Source organism: Canis lupus, chromosome 1, assembly GCF_003254725.2.
Source record: "Canis lupus dingo isolate Sandy chromosome 1, ASM325472v2, whole genome shotgun sequence".
Taxonomy (NCBI): Eukaryota; Metazoa; Chordata; class Mammalia; order Carnivora; family Canidae; genus Canis; species Canis lupus.
Genome location: NC_064243.1, coordinates 65,927,419 through 65,950,602, shown reverse-complemented (window position 1 = coordinate 65,950,602; position 23,184 = coordinate 65,927,419). Strand labels below are relative to the sequence as shown.

At 38.2% G+C, this 23,184-nt stretch overlaps 1 protein-coding gene across 3 annotated transcripts in view; it reads right to left on the bottom strand.

The window, feature by feature from the left end:
• The window catches only part of RSPO3 (R-spondin 3), an 84,020-nt gene that overhangs the window by 29,466 nt on the left and 31,370 nt on the right, over positions 1–23,184 (bottom strand). For all 3 annotated transcript variants that reach the window (XM_025422960.3, XM_025422962.3, XM_035707267.2), the window contains exons 2-4: positions 21,996–22,187; positions 20,194–20,340; positions 14,172–14,369 (exon numbers count right to left, since the gene is read on the bottom strand). In XM_025422960.3, coding sequence (XP_025278745.1) covers positions 14,172–14,369; positions 20,194–20,340; positions 21,996–22,187 — 537 coding nt within the window. The remainder of the gene's footprint in view (positions 1–14,171; positions 14,370–20,193; positions 20,341–21,995; positions 22,188–23,184) is intronic.

Genomic DNA, 23,184 nt, shown 5'->3' with positions numbered 1-23,184 from the left:
AAGCAGGTAAAGTTAGTGCAGTGATACATTATTAAATATCTATATAGTACCATAAATTGAGTTAATAACATCAACTCAATAAGGTCACTTGGGCAAAGCCACTTACTCTCTTTAGGTCTGGATGTCATTTATTGCAAAGAGGACTGATGAACCATCCATCTCTAAAGTCTCTTGACTCTCTCATTCTGATGTTTCATATGGTACTACTACTATCCAAGAGGAATAAGATTAGTTCTAATACACATATCCTTTTAGTGACATTGCCAGGCCAAGTAAGTTTATCAGGGACATAGGGCAAGAGAGCTTATATATACGGATCACCATATGTATGCCCAAATACATGACACTAGTGTTTCTAGCACTCTGTCTCACACACAATTGCTGCCCAACAAATGTTTATTGGATAAATGCCCACACATTTAAGATTACAGTATCTAACAATTTTTTTAGAAATCAGCAACCCAGAAGGAAAAGTTGTAATTATTTAAAAGACAAGATAACAATTATAGACAGTGAAATAAATAGAATAGAAAAATACTTGCTATACACATGACAAAAGGTTAATATCCCTGCCATACAAAGAGTTCCCACAACCAATTCAGAAATTATGCAACAGAAGAATAGGCAAAGCCCATAAATAGGGGCCCTACAGAAATCCAAATAATTAATAACCATGTGATTAGCCTTACTAGTAGCCAGAAACATGGCTACAATAGAACAATAGGCTATCACTGCAAGAGTTTGAAGGACTAACAACATCCAGTTCTGGCAAAGATAATAAAAACAGGCATTTCTGATGTACTGCAAATGTGAACTGTTAAAACCTTTTTGAAAAATAATCGGGGAGGGTAAATTAATACTTAAAATGTGCACATCCTTTGATTAGCTACCCAATGTTTGGGATCCTTCATGTCAGATCTCACAATTACTGCGTGTTTACCATGCAGCAGATACAAGTCTCAGAGTTTTTTACACACCCATTAACTCCTCACTATCACACTCTCACTATAACTTTGTGATCTGGTGACTGTCATCATCCCCATTTTCCAGATGAGGGAAAGGGGGGTATACAAAGGCTAAAAAATTACCTTAAAGTTATGGAATTGGTTAAAAACACAACTGAGATTCAAAAACAGATACTGTGGTTCCAGAGCCTGTATTTTAAATACTATCATGTATCTCACCTCTTTCACCTTTGATGGAAAGTGACATTAACATTATAGAGATTTTTATTATAGTAGTAGAGCAAAAGGGAACAAACTTTACTATCTATTACACCATTATGGTAAATTCATATATATGCCATTATTTTATCTATACATAATGTAGCATGTACACCATTATTGATATAAAAAAAAACAATGCTTTTGTGAAAACTAAAAAAATCCCCCAATACACAGCAAATCCAGAATTGAACCGAGATAGGTCTGCCTTCCCGACTATTTCAATATTTTTTTACTTTGCCAAGCTGACACTGCAAATATTCAATATGATATTTTGAATTCAGTGAACATGAAAAGAAACCGTGATTCCATGAGCAGATAATTCTTGGAAAACTGAGGAAGTCTGCAGGGATGGGAGGAAAGGGTGATAAGGCAGGAGGAGGGAGACCGAAAGGCATCACACATGGTAGGAAGCCAAAGGGCTGCGGGAGAGAAATTAAATATAAGAACTCCCTTTTTCTGCCGCATTCAAAACAAAATTTGACAAATGGGACAAGTGTGAATTCACCAGAGGTTTGCCCAAGAAATAATTTAGTAAACTGTGTTTTAGCTATCGAAACAAAATTTGAAAGAAAACAAATCCCTTTATGATTTTGGAGTTAGTTGGACATGACATACATCATATCAGACGTTTGAGGTGTGTATTTCTTATTCTGAGGGGTATTTCATGACCATATATACATATTTCATATAAGTAATAGGCTATATAATTAGCATTCTACTAATTACATTATGGAAAACTAGGTTACTATTTCTGACAGGATAATAAGATTGCAATTAATTAGATATTAACTGTTGATCTTAAAAGTAAGACATATACTTTATGTCTTATTTTTGGAATTACCGATTATTCATATTTCTCAAGTGTGGGTTTAGTATGACACAATATTTTCTTGCCCCAAAATGTGGTATTATTCAAAATATCGGTGAAAAATAAGGAGCATTATGCTTCTAGACAATACATTTCATGTAATGCAAAAATAAAAGGACTCTCTTATTTAGAAGTGCACATGTCTTGCATGAAGATATAAAATGTAACTGGAGTCTGTTCAGAAACTCTTTCCTAAGTCTGATCCTTTGCAAAAATAAGAAATGCAGGCTTTTCCAGAAGAAACAACAAATAAACAAAACAACCATTTACAAGGCATATTTCTCAATTACGGCAGTCTGGGCTCACAGAGGCTAGAGTTATGACCGAGTGGTGTATACACAGTGTAAACACAAGAGTTCAGTAATTAGGTTTCAGTTAATTTTAAAGTGCCAGTGACCTGGTGCATAATCAAGCAAAGGTCATTACCCACCCTGGTATATTTCACACAGAACACCCAGCAGCTAGAAATGGAAAAGGACACATCTTTACTTAAACTTGCACAAGTCAGCCCCAGAAACCACTCATTTAAGTTGTAGCTTTTTTTTCTGTTCATTTCAGAACCACCCTACTCACATGAAACTAGAGAAATGGTTTCCAGCAAACCAGAGAAATCAGAAAAAAAAGATTAGTTAGATTAAAATTTTATTAGTATTATGCTGGACATGCCTCCCTAGTTTAAAATAGAGGGAGAAGATCTTTGGTTTTTCTTCCTTACTTAAATTCCATCCCCCCCCCCCCCATGACTAATATTGGACAGGGATTAATTACCCTGGAGAATGATATAAACTTCTCAATTTTTAAAATTTTGAATTTATTTTGCGGAAGGAGGTTTGTATCTGTTTTTTTTTTTTTTTTTTTTTTTGTCAGTCTATGTAGAACTATCACTTAAAATGGCCCACATGTCCCTTGGCTTCAAGGACGATCATGCAATTTGGGCCACTGTGGGACTCCAGTTCTCCTGCCAGTGATTGGCTCAAAAAGGTGGAATTGTGACCCAAGCAGGGTCAATTTGAGTCCTTCAGTGAGAATGGGTGAATGAACACTAAAAGGGGGAGCACACCACCCTTTTGGATTGAGAGCAGTGTGGATGTAGAATTAGGGCTGCACAGAGCCAGCTTTCCCCCTGGGTACAGAGAAGTGCTGTAGCAAGGCCAGTGAAGAGAGAGAAACAGAAGCAGGATGGGTTGAAATGATGAGAAAGAGCCGAATGATACTGTTTGAGCACTTACAGCAGGCTGTGCCTAAAGCCAGTCGTTTTCTTTTTTGCTTAAAGTAATTTGAAATCTGTCATTTTTAACCAAAATGTCCTGATAAATACAGATGGGGTAACAGTAAGCTCGGTGAAAGAAGATTTATCAATTGGGGATATATACTGATATATTGATTTTCTGTTAGAGAAATAACCACCTTTATTAGCAAATGTTTTTTGAAGAAATTGAAAGAAAGAAAAAGCATGAGGAATGGGGTACTTTACAAAAAAAAAGTAAAGGAACTGAACTGCAGATTAAATGGAAAAAGAGGGGCACCTCGGTGGCTCAATGGTTGAACATCTGCCTTTGGCTCAGGGCGTGATCCTGGATTCCGGGGATCGAGCCCCACATCGGGCTCCCTGCAGGGAGCCTACTTGTCGCTCTGCCTGTGTCTCTGCTTCTCTCTGTGTCTCTCAAGAATAAATAAATAAAATTAAAAAAAATAAGTGGAAAGAGAAATACACATGGAAGGGAGTAGAAACACAGTGGGTTAAGAGATTTTGATGACTTTGCCATTTACACCCATTTTGTACACGTTAATGATAATAGCCCACCGGTGGCAGACACTGTGCTAGATACTTCATGCTTAGATTTGTCCATCTTTAGAAATTACACCTCATCCTACCTGGGGTCTGGTTTGACAGCAATGTATAAAGATCAAACCATTTGAGTGGTGCATTTCCATTCATGATGCAATGAATCCATTCAGGATACGATATGGTTCTAATGTAAACAAGTGTGAGCATGTTTCTGTTTCAGTGATATCACAGAATTTAGTTGTGATCTGGTTGTATTTGCCGGCTCCCGAGAGGCCTGCGTCCTTTCTGCCAGGCTACAACGATCTACAAAGTAAGTCTGTAACGCTTCCACGAAAAAGTTGCTGGAGTAGAGAGAAAGAGGACAAGATAATGATCTACAGAAAGAATAATTCTTTTGTGCCTTCAACTGTTGGGAGTCTTCTCTGCCAAAGAGGTTTCAGCAACACCAGCAGTTTCAAGGAGTGGCTGTATTGGGGAGGTGGGAAGGAGGACAGAGGCATGAAAGGAGGAAGTGTGTTTTTGCTGGAGAAATGTTTATTTTGTAATTAGCAAAGGACAAGAAAACTCTTTTGGAAACTATATTTGGGGGCCCAGAATTTAAATTTATGCTGATGCTCTGTGAGTCTCTCTCCAGGGAACCCTCCTAATTGGCAGGGATCTTAGTTGGCTAAAACAGCCTGCAAATGAAGCCAAGGTCTTGGGGTCATTTCTCCAAAGGGCCCGTTAAGTCAGCTCTGTTCCATAGTCACAAGCTGTATCTTTAACCCTACTTAGCCATCTTACAAACACATATTAGCACATAAACATGGTGGTCACAGAAGAAAGACTTATACTCGCCTTGAGACCAACACAAACGTACGCAGGGATATTTCATTTTTGCCAGCACCAACGGACATCTTTGTGACTGTGTTGGCGAGCTCCAATCAAGACTGCCGCTACTGATGGAGCAAATTGCAAAGATGAAAACTCAACACAATTAAATGCGACCAATAAGCTGATCATTGGGGGTTACTACCCTTGTGGAATGAGACATCATGATGCCAACGTCTGCAGTAAGGGATCTGTGATGGGAGGGGCCTTTGCCTTTCTTGTTCAATGCTATATCCTTAGCCTAGCACACAGCTGGTGCTTCAGTAAATATTTGTTGAGTGTATGAAGGTACCTTGGCCTGGACTTCTATTTATTCTTCCTATTATTCCCATTACGAATCGGAAAGCACAACAGAATATTGTATATATAGAAACAGAAATACAACATCTCCCATATTAACCATTGTGTGTGTTTTTACAAGGGAAGAGATAATAACTTAATAAAAACAATGTTGAGTGAATGAGCCATGATACTCATGTAAGCGCAACCACGAGAAAGACCACACGGGTAGATGGCAAAAACAGTTATGGCTCTCAATCATCCCTGTGTAGGCACACCACCTTGCAAAGTAACTTTGTAGCTTCTCCCACCAAAAGGTGGAATCTGTCTTCAACTCTTGAATCAGGACTGGACTTAAGACTTGCACAGGCTAACAGCATGTGGTCAAAGTGAAACTGTGCCAGTGCTGAGCCTCATCTCGAAAAGAGTTCCTTCTACCACCCCCCCCACCGCCCGCCCACCGAACCCTGTAGATCCCCTAGCCACCTTTCGATGACAGAAACCTAGTATCATTTTCTCAGTCCTCTAACCAGCCAACCGCATGAGGGAGCCTGGCCTGAACGCACAGTGGATCTCAGCCAGAACCACCTACTCACATTTGTTGTTCAATCAACAGCTATTGTTTTAAGCCAATATGTGTTGGGGTTATTTGTTATGTGGCCAAAGCTAACTCAAACAACTTCCCCTTGTGCACAGGATCTAAACAATGGCCAGATCACTGTTTGCTTAGGGACTGAAGAATGCTTTGTATGGTACAGCTACTACTCTGTTCAATTAACTGACCAGTATGTGCTATGTTACTCATACCAATGGGTTGAAAAGCATTCGTTATTTATAAACTTCACAACAAAGAAATCCCAGAAAATAAGGCAATTGCAAGGATAATTTATTATAAAGGCTTTTCTTAGACTAGGGATGCTGAGGTATCCCTCAGCAACACAGCAGAGAAGCCTAAAAATCAATGGATCACCGTAGCAAGGAGGGGACTGCACAGATAATGCTAACATGTAAGTATTTCCCCACATGGATTCGACCAACATGGAAAAGGTCTCAAATATCTTAGCGACAAAAATAGAATGATATAAACATGGCATTCATTATAAAGAGATCATAACTTCTGGCTGAATGATAGAAATGGTATAGTGCCCAGGATTGCAAGGCATGAAATAAAAGGCTTCTCATTTTCTACAGAGATTTTCCGTTAACACCAAGAAGTTTATCAAACATGTCAGAGGCATGAAACAGAATTGTCATTTCCTTTTTTCAACATCTATCTAGGTGCTGACTACCATCCTTTTGCTTCATCAGTACAGAAGGGAGTAAACTGCATATAAAGGATCATGGCATGGTCTGCAAATCACAAACCTGGGCAGCTGAGAATCCTCACAAAGATCCTGCCATTGTAATGCCAATGTCAGAAGAAACAGTGAAAAGGGCTGGGGCATACAACAGCAGCTGTGACTTTCTTTTATCTGGTTGGATAACAAATTCTGACACTTATCCATTGACTTTACAAGCAGATTTGATGCTTCAAGGGTTCAATGGGAGTTGGTAGGAAAGAAAAAGGAATAATAAAAGTTAAGTAGTATAGCTAAGAAGCAGAAAACATAGTCAAATAAAATAAGGGAAGACGCCATGAGTGACCATGATCGAAAGGATCTGAAGATGATCTACGAATTTATGGGGGTCTTGAGAGATCAATAGTGGTGCCTCCATCCTTCAAAAACAGTAGTGCACCTGTACTAGTTTTAAGAATCTAATATTTAAATTAGGTTGAGGTATATGCAAACTGTAATCTTTCAATCAAGTAACAACCACGCTCTAGGTCTGGTTCTATACTGAACAAAATTAAGAAAGAATTTTGAAGTATTAGGTTAAACCATATAAAACTACTAATATTTGGGTCCATTTATGACCTTGAAAAGTGGCAATTTTATATGGTTCAACCTAAGAGATAGGAGAGTGTTTAGAACAAGAGATGGGTATCACCACCTAATTTGTTTCCATGAAGAGCACGGTTAGTAGTGATTAAACAACTGCAGGCTTCTCCACTGAGGACACTAAATGAAAAATGTGGCTTAGCTTTTAAGAGGAGTATGGACATTTACATTAAGAAACGTCTCTCTGAGACTGAAGGGTGTTATTTACTGTAATATACTACCTTTCTTGGAGGTTTTAAATATACTTGAATATTTTTTGTGCTGGACTATTTTAAATTAAACAATATTAATTTTTAATAAAGTTGGTTATTCCCGTTACACTGGGGAAGAAGATTTCCCCCCTCTGTTCCACCATCTTGTCCTTCTTACCAAAGATTCATACCTTTTGAGGGTTTTCATTGGTGGCAATGGTCTGCTCCAGAATTTGAACAAACAATCTATCTCAGTAGGGGCTGGGTAGGCCCCAAGAAGGGATAACAGAGAGATACAGTTGAGTTTATGGCAGGGTTTCTCATGCTTGTACTATTAGCAGATAGTTTTCTTTGTTTTTTGTGTTTGTTTGTTTGTTTTTTAAGCCGATAGTTTTTGTTGTATGCAGCTGTCCTGTGCAATGTAGTATGTTTAGCAGCATTCCTCCTGTATCTAAATGCCTGTAGTATTTTCCTTCCCCAAGTTGTGATATTCAGAAATTACCCTTGGGGAGCAAAATCACACCTGGTTGAGAACAACCCTCTCTAATGCCCTTATTATTTCTCCCCTGTATTTTCTTGAGTTTTCTCTGACCTATCTCAGAGGGCTAGTCTCTTAACTGGGTGTAGGGAAAGAGCAGAAAGCTCCCATCCTCCAGTGCTTACACAGGATGAGCGTCTGTAGGCCAGCTGGTCTTCCTCCACGAGGTGAAGGTGGGGAGAGGACATCATTTAAATACTCCAGCCAACTGGCATACTACAAATTTGAGCTAATGAATCCATCTATTTGGATTTTGATGAACTGTTCTGGGAATCTTTGCTAAATGTCTTGTTTTGAATTTGAATGAATATTTAATAGAAATCCTTCCTGTAGAAAACTGGACTTTTCTTTCCTGGAAAAGTTGTTATAAAGATTTTAGGAAGCAAACGAAAAGAGAAGCAAGCCTAGGAACAAAGCAGACTCAACATTTTTTATTTGCTTGATTTTGAAATACTGCTGTTGCTGTAACTTTAGATAGAGCGCTCATGATAAACATGATGCGTATTTATAATACTGGTATTTGAGGAAATCATTAATAACAATTATAAATTAACGTATAACACTTTTCCTTAATGGGAAACCAAGATGACTTTTACAACTTTGCTTTTAATTTGGAGAAGGCATATAAGGTGACTTATATTTAAATAATGCAATAAATCCCACACATTTCTTCCCTGGAAGTGTCTCTGGACATTTTATCTACGAGCATACCTCACTTTATTGCACCTTGCCTTATTGTGCTTCACAGATACTGTGGGGTTTTGTTTGTTTGTTTGTTTGTTTTGTTTTGTTTTATTTTTACAAATTGAACGTTTATGGGAACCCTGCATTCAGCAAGTCAACTGGCTCCATTTTCCCAACAGCAGCTGCTCACTTTGTGCCCCTGTGTCATATTTATCCCTGCAATATTTCAAACTTTTTTATTATTATTGTGTTTGTTACAGTGATGGTTGATCAGTGACCTCTGATGTTAGTATTGTAATTGTTTTGGGGCACCACATACCACGCCCACACAAGACAGCAAACTTAATCGATTTATGTGTGTGCTCAGACTGCTCCATTGGCAGGTTGTTCCCCTATCTCTTTCTCTCTTCTTGGGCCTCCTTATACCCTGAGATACAATGGTATTGAAACTAAACCAATAAATAACCCTACGATGGTCTCTAAGCTTTCAGGTGAAAGGAAGAGTCACATGTCTCTCACTTTAAATCAAAAGCCAGGTATGATTAAGCTTAGTGAGAAAAGCATTTTGAAAGATGAGATACACCGAAAGCTGGGCTTAGTGTGCCCTTTAGCCAAATTGTGCATGCAAATAAAAAGTTCTTGAAGGAAATTAAAAGTACTACTCCACTGAACAAATGAATATCAAGAGAAGCAAAACAGACTTATTGCTGACATAGAGAAAGTTTTATTGCTCTGGATGGGAAAATCAAACCAGCCACCACATCTCCGTAAGCCACAGCCTAACCTAGAGCTAGGCCCTACCTTTACTTGATTCTGTGAAGGCTGAGAGAGGGGAAGAAGCTGCAGAAGAACATTTTGAAGCCACCAGAAGTTGCTTCCTGAGGTCGACAGAAAGTAGTCTCCATAACATAAAAGTGCAAGGTGAGCAGCAGGTGCTGATGCTAAGCTGCAGCAAGTTATCCAGATGACCTAGCTAACATCATTAATGAAGGTAACTACACTAAACAAGGGATTATCAACACAGACCAAACAGCCTTATATTGGAGGACGACGGCATAGAGCTTTCCTAGTTAGAGAAGAGAAGTGAAGCCTGAACATGTGACTGAATTGTTGCAAGCTCATGATCAAACTTGGATGGATGAGGAGTTGCTTCTCACGGATGAGCAAAGAAAAGGGGTGTTTCGAGATGGAATCTACTCTTGGTAAAGGTGTTTGAAGATCGTTGACATGACAGTAAAGGATTTAGCATATGACGTAAACTTAATTGATAAAGCGGCAGCAGGGTTTGAGAGGATTGACTCCAATTCTGAAGGAATTCTATTTGTGGGTAAAATGCTATCAAACAGCATCGCAAGCTACAGAGAAATCATTTGTGAAAAGAAGAGTCAATCAATGTGGCAAACTTCATTTTTGTCTGATTTTAAGAAATTGCCACCGCCACCCCAACCTTCAGCAGCCACCACCCTGCTCAGTCAGCGGTCATCAACATCAAGGCAAGACCCTCCACCAGCAAAAAGATTACGACTCACTCATGATGATCGTTAGCATTTTTTTTTTTAGCAATAAAGTATTTTAAAATGAAGGTATGTACTTTTTTCAGACATACTATTGCACATTTAACAGTCGACAGTGTAGAGTAAACATGACTTTTTATATGCCCTGAGAAACAAAAAAATTTGACTCATTTTATTGCAATATTTGCTTTAGTATGGAGACCTAGAACCAAACCCACACAGTACCTCTGAGGTATCCCTGTATTTATATTCTAATGGTTCCCTTTCTCTTTCTGCTTGGAGGGATGCTATTTCTTCTTTAATTAAGAAAGTAGTCCCTGACCTATTTCTTCTGTGACTTTGCTCTTCTTTCTCCTTTCTATCCCAAGATCATGCACATAATTAATCGGTATCTTCTTCATGCAATTAGCTAAAGCAGTTCTTTCATTCTTTGTGAATTTCCCCAAAACCCAATATCTAGAGGAAATTCCCTTCAGTTAACCAAATGTACAAATGAGTGAGGAGCACGTTTCGAGGTCCTCCTTCCTCTGACCCCTCCCTGTACTCTGACACACATAATATCACCCTTTTGCATCAAATACAGGCATATTTCCTTGTCCTGTTTCACTTCATCTACGATGGTGTTGCCCAGTATCAAAAAGAGTCAATATAAGTTGACAACAATTGAACATGCATCTTCTCCTTGTTTACTTCCATTTCAATATTCTGTTTTAATGCACATGTCAGACTAGTCTATATGTCAGCCTTTATACTCTCTTAATTTATATGGTATATATATCTGACATTTGAGATAGATTGTTCTGCTGAGATAGGTTCAAGTTAGAAAATATTGCAAAGGTACTAATTTCTTATTAAAACTGGTAATTGAAGGAGAGGTTAAAACTGATTCGAAGGTAAGGGAAAAATTCTAGAAGATGCAAACAAATAGTACATCAGACAAAAATTTAGGGGGCTATAAAATTACATTTATATCCTCATATTCATTTACTATATTCTAAATGTGAGAAGAATGTTAGTAAAAAAAAGTGTGTGTGTATAAGATTTTGCAACCATTTTTTTTCCAGCATATATATTAAAATACATCTCACAACTTGAAGAATTCATTCTGTTCCTAAAAACTACTTCCTCTGATTCAGTTTCTTTGTGTACATTTTGGAAAGTCATTTCTGGATCTTATCATTTTTCCCTGGAGACCTTGCCTTTGGCAACTGCAACACAGCAGAAAAAAAATCCTGAACACATGCTCCATACCTTTTCCAAATATGAGTTATCTACCTCTGTCTATTGTGAGCCTCTTAGACAGGGATGATATACTTAAGTTTAAATTCAAGATTTTCAGGCTAGATTTTATTTTAAAAACCTAATCTTTTAGCTTACTCATCTAGAAATACTGAAACCATGAACCTAAAAGATCTTATTTCATGAGTCTATAAGCAGTCAGGAGCAACTTGGGTTAACAGCTATTTTAGTGGTAGAAGAAATCAAGCCTTTATCACTTCATAGTATTTATCTCCATATGTCTTCATACATATTTATAATATATATCTCAGAAACTAAATGAGAAGACTGCAGGTAACATTATTATTTTGATATGATGTTTGATATAGTGTCTTGTCCAGAGTTCATTATTACTGTTCTATTATTGGTTTCTTCGTGTTCACAAAGAATGTTTGGTTAAGTTATCATCAAGAGAAGTGAAGAAAACTATTAAGTTAGAGAAGCAAGAAATCAGGGGAGGAGTGGTTTCCTTCCTATGTTAAATTTCTGAGCCACTTGAGAAAAATTTTTGAGACGTATATAAAGATGAATAAAGATTAAATAAAAGTGCAACTAAATCGGGAATTTAATTATAAATGTGAACCACCTAAGTTTTTCTAGTTGTACGAAGTTCTCTTTGTGAATGTAAAATGTCACTGTTTCGAAGGTCGAAGAGGAGGAAAAAAGACCAAAAGAAACTTTTAGGCCAAGCTAATGTCACGGGTTATTATTTTAAACTTCTTGTGGCATTATTTATCTTATCTGTAGCCGGTTTAAAAAACTGACATTTTTATTGTTAACATTTAAGTCAGGTCCTAGAAAAATATATTAGAAGATCACATTCTCAAACGAAAAACTAGCATCATAATTTAATTTTTCTACTGGGCAAGGTTTTCTTCACTTATATTTTAAAAGTTAAATATACTGAATACTGGTTAGTAATGTAGAAACTTTGTGAAAGAATAATATGAGCAAGGACCACCTGTAAGTCATTAAATATCGAGAAAATTTAGCAAACATAAGTAAATGTACGGCTATGGGAGTCTACCAACAAGCCGAGTGATGAAATATTTGATTTCCAAATCCAACTTTTAAAATTTAAGATGTTTTAAATTAATTGGTAACAAATGCCAGAAAGACCTTTTTCACCAGCCAACTTTCATTCCTTAAACCTAATTTTAATCAAAACCTCCTACAAATTTACAAAAGCTTGAAGTTCCCTTTAAAATCATCCTTGTCTTCAAGAATTTTATCACATTAACTACTTGATTACTAATAGCAACAGCAGGCTGAATACATTCTGATAATGGCCAATTATTCTGGTAGAGGGAAAGACATTTTGCAAAGTAGCAGTGATCCAAGTTCTTTCTTAAATGAATAGTGTTCAAGTTTGCACAACACTCACCTCTCTGTTCCCACTGAATTTTGTTCGTGTATCTATAATCTCCCTTTCATATATGATGTTGTGATTATCTATTTAGACATCTCAACCATCCACTGGAACCTCATTATACCTTAAGGATAAGGATGGTACCCCTATTCAGTTGTGAATCCCCAAGATTTAGCACGGTGTGTGGCCACAGAGTAAAAATTCAATAAAAACCATGTTGAATGAATGAATAAAGCAAAGGGAGTTCAACTCCAGAGGTAGCCAAACTCCTTTCAAGCTGCAATTCATTGAGAAGATCATTTATTGGTTCAGTAAAACTACCAATAGGTTTATCCAGCTACATGCCATCTTTGTAGGTAGTGGAGTGGAGGACATTAGTGAGAAAGGTGGAAAAATTATATTTTAAAAGCCAACAACTGCAGATCTTCTAAATGGAAGCTAAATTACCCTAAAAACATCATATGGCATGGCCTATTTCTTCTTGGCAATCATAAGACTTTAGAACAGGCTCTAACACAGAGTTATTTATTATCGATCTAATAGATTATATAATCTGATAAAGTTAATGTAACATAAAACATATCTGGGGATCAAATGTCATTAATGCTTATATTATAAAATATGCCCTGGTCATCTACTTCAAATGTAAAATCAGTATTAGAAACTTCTATTAGGGCCCCTGGCTGGCTCAGTCAGTTAAGCATGCAACTCTTGGTTTCTTTTTTATTTATTTATTTATTTATTTATTTATTTATTTATTTATTTATTTATGATAGTCACTGAGAGAGAGAGAGAGAGGCAGAGACACAGGCAGAGGGAGAAGCAGGCTCCACGCACCGGGAGCCCGATGTGGGATTCGATCCCGGGACTCCAGCATCACACCCTGGGCCAAAGGCAGGCGCCAAACTGCTGCACCACCCAGGGGTCCCCAACTCTTGGTTTCAGCTCAGGTCATGATCTCACGGTCATGGGATCAAGCCTCACATCAGGCTCTGTACTCAGTACGGAGTCGGCTTCAGATTCTCTCCCCCTCCCGCTCCTGCTAACTCTCTCTCAAATAAATAAATAAATAAATAAATAAATAAATAAATAAAATCTTTAAAAAAACACTGTAGAAACACATATACATTTAAATATTTTTAGAAATACTATGTAACCCTTAAAATAAGTTTACTACAAAAGCTTACAGTCTAATTGTACTACTTTGATTTGTAGGCAACGGAAAAGAGTAAGTTTACGGCTGGTGTCTCTTCACTATGGATTTGTAGCAAATGGCATTAGACCTTGTGTTTATGAGGCTTCTCAAAAGTTTTCTAGGTACTTGAAGGGATGATAGGAAAGATAATGACCCAAAAGAAAAATATAAGCCTAAATATCTATAATTCATCCTTTTTCATCAAGATCCAATTAACACACTTCTATAGTAGTTTATAGCTTTGATATTAGACTCCGTTGTTTAAAATTGCACATTTAATATTCTGTAATTTACAACCAACATAGGCTTTGGCTGGTATACATTTTGGGGTTTTAGACATGAGCGATACTAAATGTTTCCTAAGAAATAAGTGAAATTTGCATCAAATTATGAGGATTCAAATAAGCACATTTTTCTAGTATGATTGTACCTCGTTCTCCCTTCTGACACTTCTTTCTTTGCACTGTACACTTTCTTGTCTCACTGGTGGGGGGACACAGGTTACCCTTTGCTGATGGATGCTGTGTTATTTCTCGGACCCGTGTTTCAGTCCCTCTTTTGAAACCACATGTTTTCCCCTTCTTCATGCATGGACTCCACGGACTCCATTCACTGGCCTCACAGTGCACTGAAACAGAAGAGCAGAAACAGGCTCAGCTGGCTCACAGATATATTCACGATTGCTCAATAAACAAAAAGGTTTGCTTCTATCAATATTTGCTCTAATTCCGGGAAATCCTGTAGAACAAACTTGGACAAGATGACTTCAAAAAAACAATGAGAAAGAGAAATACAGGGACATAATGTTTTCCCATTTTTAGTGTTCATCATGTCAGGTAAACTTATCCTTGCATTCAGTCTACTTTTCACTCTAGATTTATAAACCCAGGCACTAATATAATTGTAATTGGCCAGTGCTTTATAATTTCTACAAGTATTGATTGATCCTGACCATAATTTGATCTAGAATTATGCTAGAGATCAGCTTTTCAAACTAGAGCGTGCAACAGCATCACCTGGAGGGCTTGTTGAAGCACAGACCACTGGACTCCACCCTCAGAGTTTCCAATTCAGTTGTCTGGGATGGGGCCTGAGAATTTGCATTTCCAACAATACACTTTGAGAATTTCTGTGCTCGAGAATGGTTAAGCAAAAGAGGCATCCTGGTCATAGGCCTGGATTCACGGCCTTTTCCACTTCATATGCAGGTGAGGACTTAAATTTTATCATTGATTAACAGAGATGGTTCAGGCAGGGAAGTATCTATTTTAAGTGGATTCCGATTCAATTTCAGCTGATAAATTGGTTCTAGCATTAACTAGAAGGAGTGATTTCTAAGATGAACAGATGTAATTTTTCTACAGCTTCTTTTGTAGCTCTTCCCCTTTTTCTGTATGTATTAATCTCCTTTTCAACCACAGCTTTCCAAAGTCTTGTAACAGATTTCTGCACTTCTAACAAAAATAAGTATCTGCAGGATGCTATCATTCTATTCATGTTCCTGCAAACTTCCTAGTTTACACTAACTGAAACAGTTTGCAGCAATAATTCTTTAGATGATATAAGATTCTTTCCACAAAACACGTTTCCATTAACTTTTCTCTTTGCCTTCTGATTTAAAAGATTCTTATTTTATTTTATTTTTTTAAAAGGTTTTATTTATTTATTCATGAGAGACACAGAGGGAGAGAGGCAGAGACATAACACAGGCAGAGGGAGAAGCAGGCTCCAGGCAGGGAGCCTGATGTGGGACTCAATCCCAGGTCTCCAGGATCAGGCCCTGGGCTGAAGGCAGTGCTAAACCGCTGAGCCCCCCGGGCTGCCCAAGGATTCTTATTTCAGAGCAGAATGCTATCTTTTATGTAAGCTCAAAAAATAGAATCTAAGTGTTTTAGAAACCTAAATCCTTTTGCCATACATCTTTTCACATGCTTTTTACAGTTACCAACAGGTACCTGAATGCAACAGAATTAAAAACAAATGGCTGGGTAAGTGAATTTAAGTTTCTGTGAACTTAAATGAACTTTATGGAGCCACTCTTTAACCAGTTTTCATGTTCAGTTATGACACAACATTTTTAGTTAAAGAATAGAGCAATGAAGTCACTTAATGATATCAAATCTTTTGCTAGTTAAGAACAAATCTCCCATTCTGATACTAATGATACAAAAGCAATGGATCTTTAGCACAAATAAATAAAACCACCTCCAAAAAAAGCAAATGGAAAAGTAAAAATCAAAGTTTGTGAGCTACCACTTTGTCTAGTATTTGGTTAATGCCAGAACCAAGAGTTCTAAATTAGAAAAAAAAATTACATGATGTGAAAATGACCAGAACTTTGGTGCTTTTTTCACACTTGCAAAGGTGGTCTAGGCAAATGCATATTTAGACTTAAGAAAAAAAGATTTTATTTTTTAATTTATTTTAAAAATTATTTATTTATTCATGAGAGACAGAGAGAGAGAGAGGCAGAGGCAGAGGGAGAAGCAGGCTCCATGCGGGGAGCCTAATGTGGGATCACGCCCTGAGCTGAAGGCAGATGCTCAACCCCTGAGCCACCCAGGTGTCCCAGAAAAAAAGATTTTTAAGATTACAGCTATGAGTTCTTAGATGATAAATGGTTCTAAAAATATGTGTGTGTTTTTTTTTTTTGTTTTTTGTTTTTTTTTTTTTGTTTGTTTTTTTAAGAGTAGTCTCCACAACCAGTGTGGAGCCCAACGTGCGGCTTGGACTCACAACCCTGAGATCAAGATCTGGGCTAAGATCAAGAGTTGGATACTTAACTGACTGAGTCACCCAGGTGCTCCTAAAAATGAAATTCTAATGACAATCTTAGATAATTCCATTGAGGAAGAAGGAGGAAAAACATTTAAAACTGATGAGTTCAGATAGTAAAAACGCTCTAATAAGAGCAAACAGTTAAAAAGCCTTGAGGGGAAAGAATTTCTCCCAGAGAAATACTGTAGAATGAATCTAGTGTCTAAAAATATTTACGGAAAACTGGTATCTTTGGAAAACCTGAAAAGGTAACAAAATAGATGATTTAAGTTATATTCAGGCTGCTGCTGAATGATGCAGAACTGGGGCGTCATTTGGGCAAGAAGCAACTAAGAAGAAACAAAATTGCTCACTTTCTCTATTTCTTCTATTTTTTGCATGGAGGACAATATTAACACTGGAAATATTTAACTAGTCACTAATGAAGCAAGGATCTCAAAAAAGTAATTAGCTTCCTGTCCCCGGAAGTGGTCACGCTGTGGTCGGTTATCAGTCTGGAATACTATAAAGGGGGTCCTTGAATTGGGAGAGAAGCTGAACTGAATGTTCCACCAGTAATGGCCTCACAACACCATTACTCGTTAGCTCTCATTCTTGTTGATCAACTGCGCGGGTCCACTGAGAGCGTAGTGAGGGCATGTTCCTTGCTACTCCCTATTTAAAGTTTTAAAGTTGGATGCCTCCCTCTGTGGATACTTGAGTAAGACCCACTCCCCAAGAGGAGATGACATGATGATGGTGCGGGAAGGAAGCAAATATCTAGAGCATGAAGTAGAAGAACTATATTCTTCTATAAAATTGGGTTTAATGGGATGCCTGGGTGGCTCAATGGTTGAGCGTCTGCCTTTAGCTCAGGGCCTGATCCCAGATTCCCAGGATCGAGTCCCACATCGGGCTCCCTGCATGGAGCCTGCTTCTCTTCCCTCTGCCTATGACTCTGCTTCTCTCTGTGTGTCTCTCATGAATAAATAAATTTTAAAAAAATCTTTAAAAAATATTGGGTTCAATGGGCATTCATGCCAACTTTAACAGCAAACCATGAGGAGTGGATGGATATGTTGCAACGTTAAGGCTTTCACCCTCGCTCTCTATCAGGGTGGTATTTTCTCTGTTTATGACTTTTCCTCTTAATAATAATCTGAGTAAGAAACGAGTCTCACAATGCAGATTTCAGCTATAGGAGGGACACATTCTTCAGTATCTTCTGTGAGCACCAGAGAGCCAGAGTCAAGGCACTAATTATAGCACTGACAGTAAGTCACACCGTGTCCTTGGAATCATTATTTCAAGCCCTCGGTCCTAGTTTCATATCTGTTAAGGGACAAGGCTTTAATGTCCCTTTGCGATAAGCAAGCAGGTCACCATTTCTCACGACAATTCTGGGGCAAGTACCAGTCATAGCCCACTGCTTGTTGGATAGACAGCACACGATGCGAGGCATCCCTCAGGCCAAGCTACAGGGGCCAGCCCTGGACCAAAGTTGCAGGTTTGCACTATTGCTGTGTCCTAGGTCGTTGATACCTAACTGTTCAAAGAGCCACATTCGCTAAAATGGCTTTTAGGTTGCTAACCCCTACTCTAAAACATATGCATTTCTTCCCCCCCCCCCATTTTTTTTAACATACGTATTTCTTAAATTTAATTGTATTAAGAAATAGTTTTTGTTGGGACGCCTGGGGGCTCAGTGGTTGAGCATCTGCCTTCAGCTCAGGATGTGATCCCAGGAGTCCCACATCGGGGTCCCTGTGAGGAGTTTGCTTCTCCCTCTGCCTGGGTCTCTGCCTCCCTGTGTCTCTCATGGATAAATCAATAAAATCTTAAAAAAAAAATAGAAATAGTTTTTGTCTAAATAGTAGCATAACTTACCAGTAAGCTTTACTAGTTAATCTAACAGTGCCAGGTACTAAAGGGTCTCCATGAGAGAAAAGCATTAATACACTTAGGGTAAACAGCTTTTCAAGGACTGAATGCTACACTTTCAACAACTAAGGAAGTCTAAACAAGCACCCCTTTTCCTTGGTAGAGAAATACCACAAACTTTCTGCAACTCAGCCTGGATTTTTGTCCTTTAACACTCCACAGAACTGTTTCCTATTTCTTCCACAGTTTGGAACTTATTACCTTTAATCATCAGCCCTCAGGACTTATAAAGAGATGAACGTGAAGTGCTTTCTCATGTATGTTTTACCCTATTTCTAAGTTGTTTCTCTGTGTCTTTATTGACTAGAGGGAAAAAAAAGACTAAACCAAAATGAGCCATGAACTGTTTCATGCTTGCTGTTTTCCAGATGCTTCTGAAATTATCTTAAAATATCATCTATTTGATTTATTCTCCTACAGACTTTGTTTAGAAATAAGTACTTCCCGTGGACCTGAAACAGTTAAACCACCACTTTATTACTCTAGCACTTTTGATTCTAATGGACCTATCTGGGGGGACCCCAGGGGAGTCCTGGAGACTATCTTGTACTGAATCAGGAGGACATTTGTGTGCATATGCCAGTATCAGTGCAGCATCAAAGGTTCTTGTAACTCTTGCCTAGGGGATTTCGAGATTTAGTATGCTGTTTTCCCATTTGGTTCAGCATCTGCTCCCCAACTGTTCATCAAACTTGTAGCTGTAGTAGCTGCGCAACATTTAAAAGATGGAAAATAGAGCCTGACAGTGATCCGTTATTTAGACAAACAACTGGTCTCAGGGACCTCCCCTCCAGGAAATACAGCCTGCATTTAATCAGACTCTGTGACTGTGTCCTTCTGTCAGTTTGAGTGAGTCCAAAAATCCTCTCCTTGTTTCTCAATACCTGTGCAAGCAGGACGTTTCAGCAAAGGAGCGCAGGAGGAAAAAAAAAGTCAGATTTTTAACTATATCAGTTCCCGTTCTGTAGATCTGTGGCTCATCTACTGAGTGTCAAAGGGTTATATTCAGAGAATGTTTTCTCCCCTTGGAAAAACAACATTGCTCACTGCTGGACATTAGACCTAGGTGCTTTGTGAAACTCCTGTTCTAAAGTGGACATTTCGTTCAAGACCAAATATGTATTTGTGTATATGTATAGTCCCGTAGATATGTTTATAACACATAATACATATGCACATATCTGTAATGAGTCACTGCAAATAGAACTTCATTGTCTCATAAGGCTACAAACTAAATCTGCCAGGATCAGAAGAGCTGAAGCAGTTACCAAGAGTCTATAAGAAATAATGGAGCAAAAATGAGTGGGAAATATCAGAAAGGGAGACAGAACATGAGAGATTCCTAACTCTGGGAAACGAACTAGGGGTGGTGGAAGGGGATGAGGGCGGGGAGTGGGGGTGACTGGGAGATGGGCACTGAGGGGAGCACTTGACGGGATGAGCACTGGGTGTTATTCTATATGTTGGCAAATTGAACACCAATAAAAAATAAATTTATAAAAAAATTTAAAAAAATAATAAAAAAAGAAATAATGGAGCTCCTATAGGGTATTAAATTATACTGTGACACATGCTGTGTCAGGCTGTGGAAACTCCGCTAAGATGGTATCTTTGTAAGGACGGATGAAGACAGCCCCTTGGAAATAGTCCCTCACATCCTTGTGAAATGGGACTTTGAGCAGCACTTCCACGGAGACTGACATTATCGTCTGAGGTGTTTCTCCTCCCCGGTAAATTTTAGAGTTCCTTCTCACCAATACTGACGCACTCCATGGTATGGTTGTTGGCTTCCAACCCTTCTGGGCAATTGTCAAGGCACTTTCCAAGGTGTAAGTAAAATCCACTTTTACACTTTGTGCAGAAATTTTTGTTGAAACAGGTATCACAGTCAGCTTTGCATTCTGAAAGAGAAAAAAAAGAAAAGAAACACTCTTTCATTATCTTCACTTACCTGTTGCTGGTCCCAGGTCTGGATGCTTACAACGCAGGCACATGGGACTTCTGTGTCAAACACACTTAGGATTCAAAATTATTGTGCCAAGCTGGATTATGGATTCGTCCACGGTCATTTAAGTGATATACATCAGTCATTGACTTCAAAATTATCGTACTGATAGACCTATGAAAAGTTTCTTGGCCAATACATTTTCTGCCAAGAAAGTTTATAAGACCAAGTATCTATTTATATTAAATGACAGTAAAAAGTGTTTTATCGGAGCTTTAATGAAATATACCAGCTACTGCTTTTGGGTCGTTTTGGAAGTCTGTTCATTTGTCCAACAAATATTTGATTGCCCACTATATGCGTAGCACTATTCTAGACATTGATTGACAACAGTGCATAAATCCCTTTTATGGACTTCACAAAGCTTACATTTTAGGAGGGGAGACACAATAAATAATAACAACAGTGACTCTTATATGATGATTACTGTAAGTCAGGTACTTATTTTATATATTGTCACTTAAACTTTTATATATTATATATTATATTATATATTATATTATATATTTTTGATTATTTTATGATATTAAGTCACTTAAACCTCACAATAACTCAGTGAGTTAGCTCCTGCTCCTGCTCATTATAATTCCCATTTTAAAGAAACCGAGTCTCAGAAGGATTATGTAAGTAGCCTGGGACCAGAGAGTACAGTGGTTTTGGAAACCAGGCAGTCTCGTTCCAGACTGATAAGTGCTCTGGAAAGAGTAACGGTAACAACCAAAGCTGGGAGAGAGATATGGCAAATGATAGATACTGGGGAAAAGGTTGATTATGGTGAGTAAGCTGGTCACGAAATGCCTCTCTGGGAATGTGACCTATGAGCAGAATCTTAGATAAAAGAAGAGAGTCAGCCACGCACAGATGTGGGCAAAGAGCTTTCTGAATGGCCAGAACAGTCAGTGTAGAACAGTAACTGCAAAAGCCTCGAGGTGGGAGGATCTCACAAGAAGGCCAGGAGGTCAGTGCAAAGGGGCTGAGGTGCAGCCGCAGGAGAGGAGTCTGCGAGGGAGGTGGGGCCCCGGCCCATGACAGAGAAATGGTATTTCCAAATTTACGTAGTGACAGGGTACTGGGTCTCCAGTGGGGAGAGTAGACTTTCTGAGTCCAAAGGAGAGGGGCTATGTTAGTGTTTTCACACTTATTTCCAACAGATAGGTAAATGTTTCTTTTGCTGTACTAGAATCCTTCTTGAAGCAAAAATAGCTGAATTTATTCTTTAAGTCATTAAATACTTGGATCAGCTGTGATAGTAATGGGAAGTTCGGTGGCATTAACGCTTACAGTACCTTTCTATAGGTTCCATGAGTAATAACCAGGTTCTCAGTTTCCCCTTTTACAGGGAAAAACAGCAACAACACAAAAGTTGAGTGTTTTTTGTGAGAGGTGAAAATTTTCCCACTCTAAGGGCTAAGTCCAAGTATGGTTTAGCCTAATCATCAGGTAAATATCATTATTTACTTAACACTGAAAATCACAAATATGCTAGAGGCCAGGTCAAATCTGGAAAGCCCCCAAGGATGAGATAAAAACATAATTCTGTGTAGCACTTACTTGTACACTTATTTATATCTGGATATCGAGTTCCATAATATCCACTTGGACATGAAGAGAGACACACTCCAATCTGCTTCATGCCAATTCTTTCCAGAACAAAAAATAGTCTGGGCTTACATGACAAACATCCATTGTAATCTGAACACGTGGCACAGCCTCCTTGGCAGCCTTGACTGACGTTAGGATGCACTAAAGGGACAAATGTCAGAAAGGCAAAAACAAGCGTTAAATCATAAATACAGAGGTTCGAGGACATTCTCCAGGCAGGAGATATACTTTGTGTCGTTAGCTTTCAATTGGTGGTAATGGGTGAATGAGTTGGGATTTCCCCCTCTCTTTTCTATGATCTGGTATTTCCCTTTAATACAAACACATATTGTTTCTAATCTAAACGTTCTTAAAAATTTGAGACTTTGGAAACTAAGAATATACTGCCTCAAACCATTTATAGATTACATGCGTGCACGTGCACACACATATGCGTAGAGAAAATATTCTCATCACACCAGCACCGTGGAAGATTAGAGACCTGGTAACTTGTACTTATTCACTGAAATCAATGCATATTAGTTTGCTTGTCATTTAGGTGGTGGATGCTAAGCATGCATCTAATTTTTTCAAGCAAGGGTGACAACATAGAGGAAGGGTTGACTTGAGTAAGGGCACTTCCTTCTAGGAGACATTTTTTCAACTACAATCTATTAGAGAACACAAATTTACTCTTGGATCTAATGCAAATTGATTCTGAAACTATCCAGCTCCTTAGAACCTCCCCTCCCATCCTTTCTTAAAATATTTCCTCTTTCATGAGTTTTATTTTTGTCAGTCCAAATTGATTCAATGATGGAAATGTGATATTTGTCTTACCAGCGTTTCCACATGATAGTATATAGTCATTTATGATTATAATATTTATAATGTTCAATGTTTTACCTTTGGGGAGAGTTTCTTACAGTTCTTTTGTCCTCATCTTCCATTTGTTCAAGTAAAATATTTATCTGGTGAGGACATGGCACTAAAGATCCTTGCTACATATATTCCTAAGAATTCTAAGGTTTCCAAGGGTCACCAGTGTGTGTGGTGAGACTGTTCATTAACAAGTCTGAACAAATATAAACGAACACGTGGAAGATTCAAGTTTACTTAAGATCTTGACAACTTATGACTATTAACTGGTCATCAACAC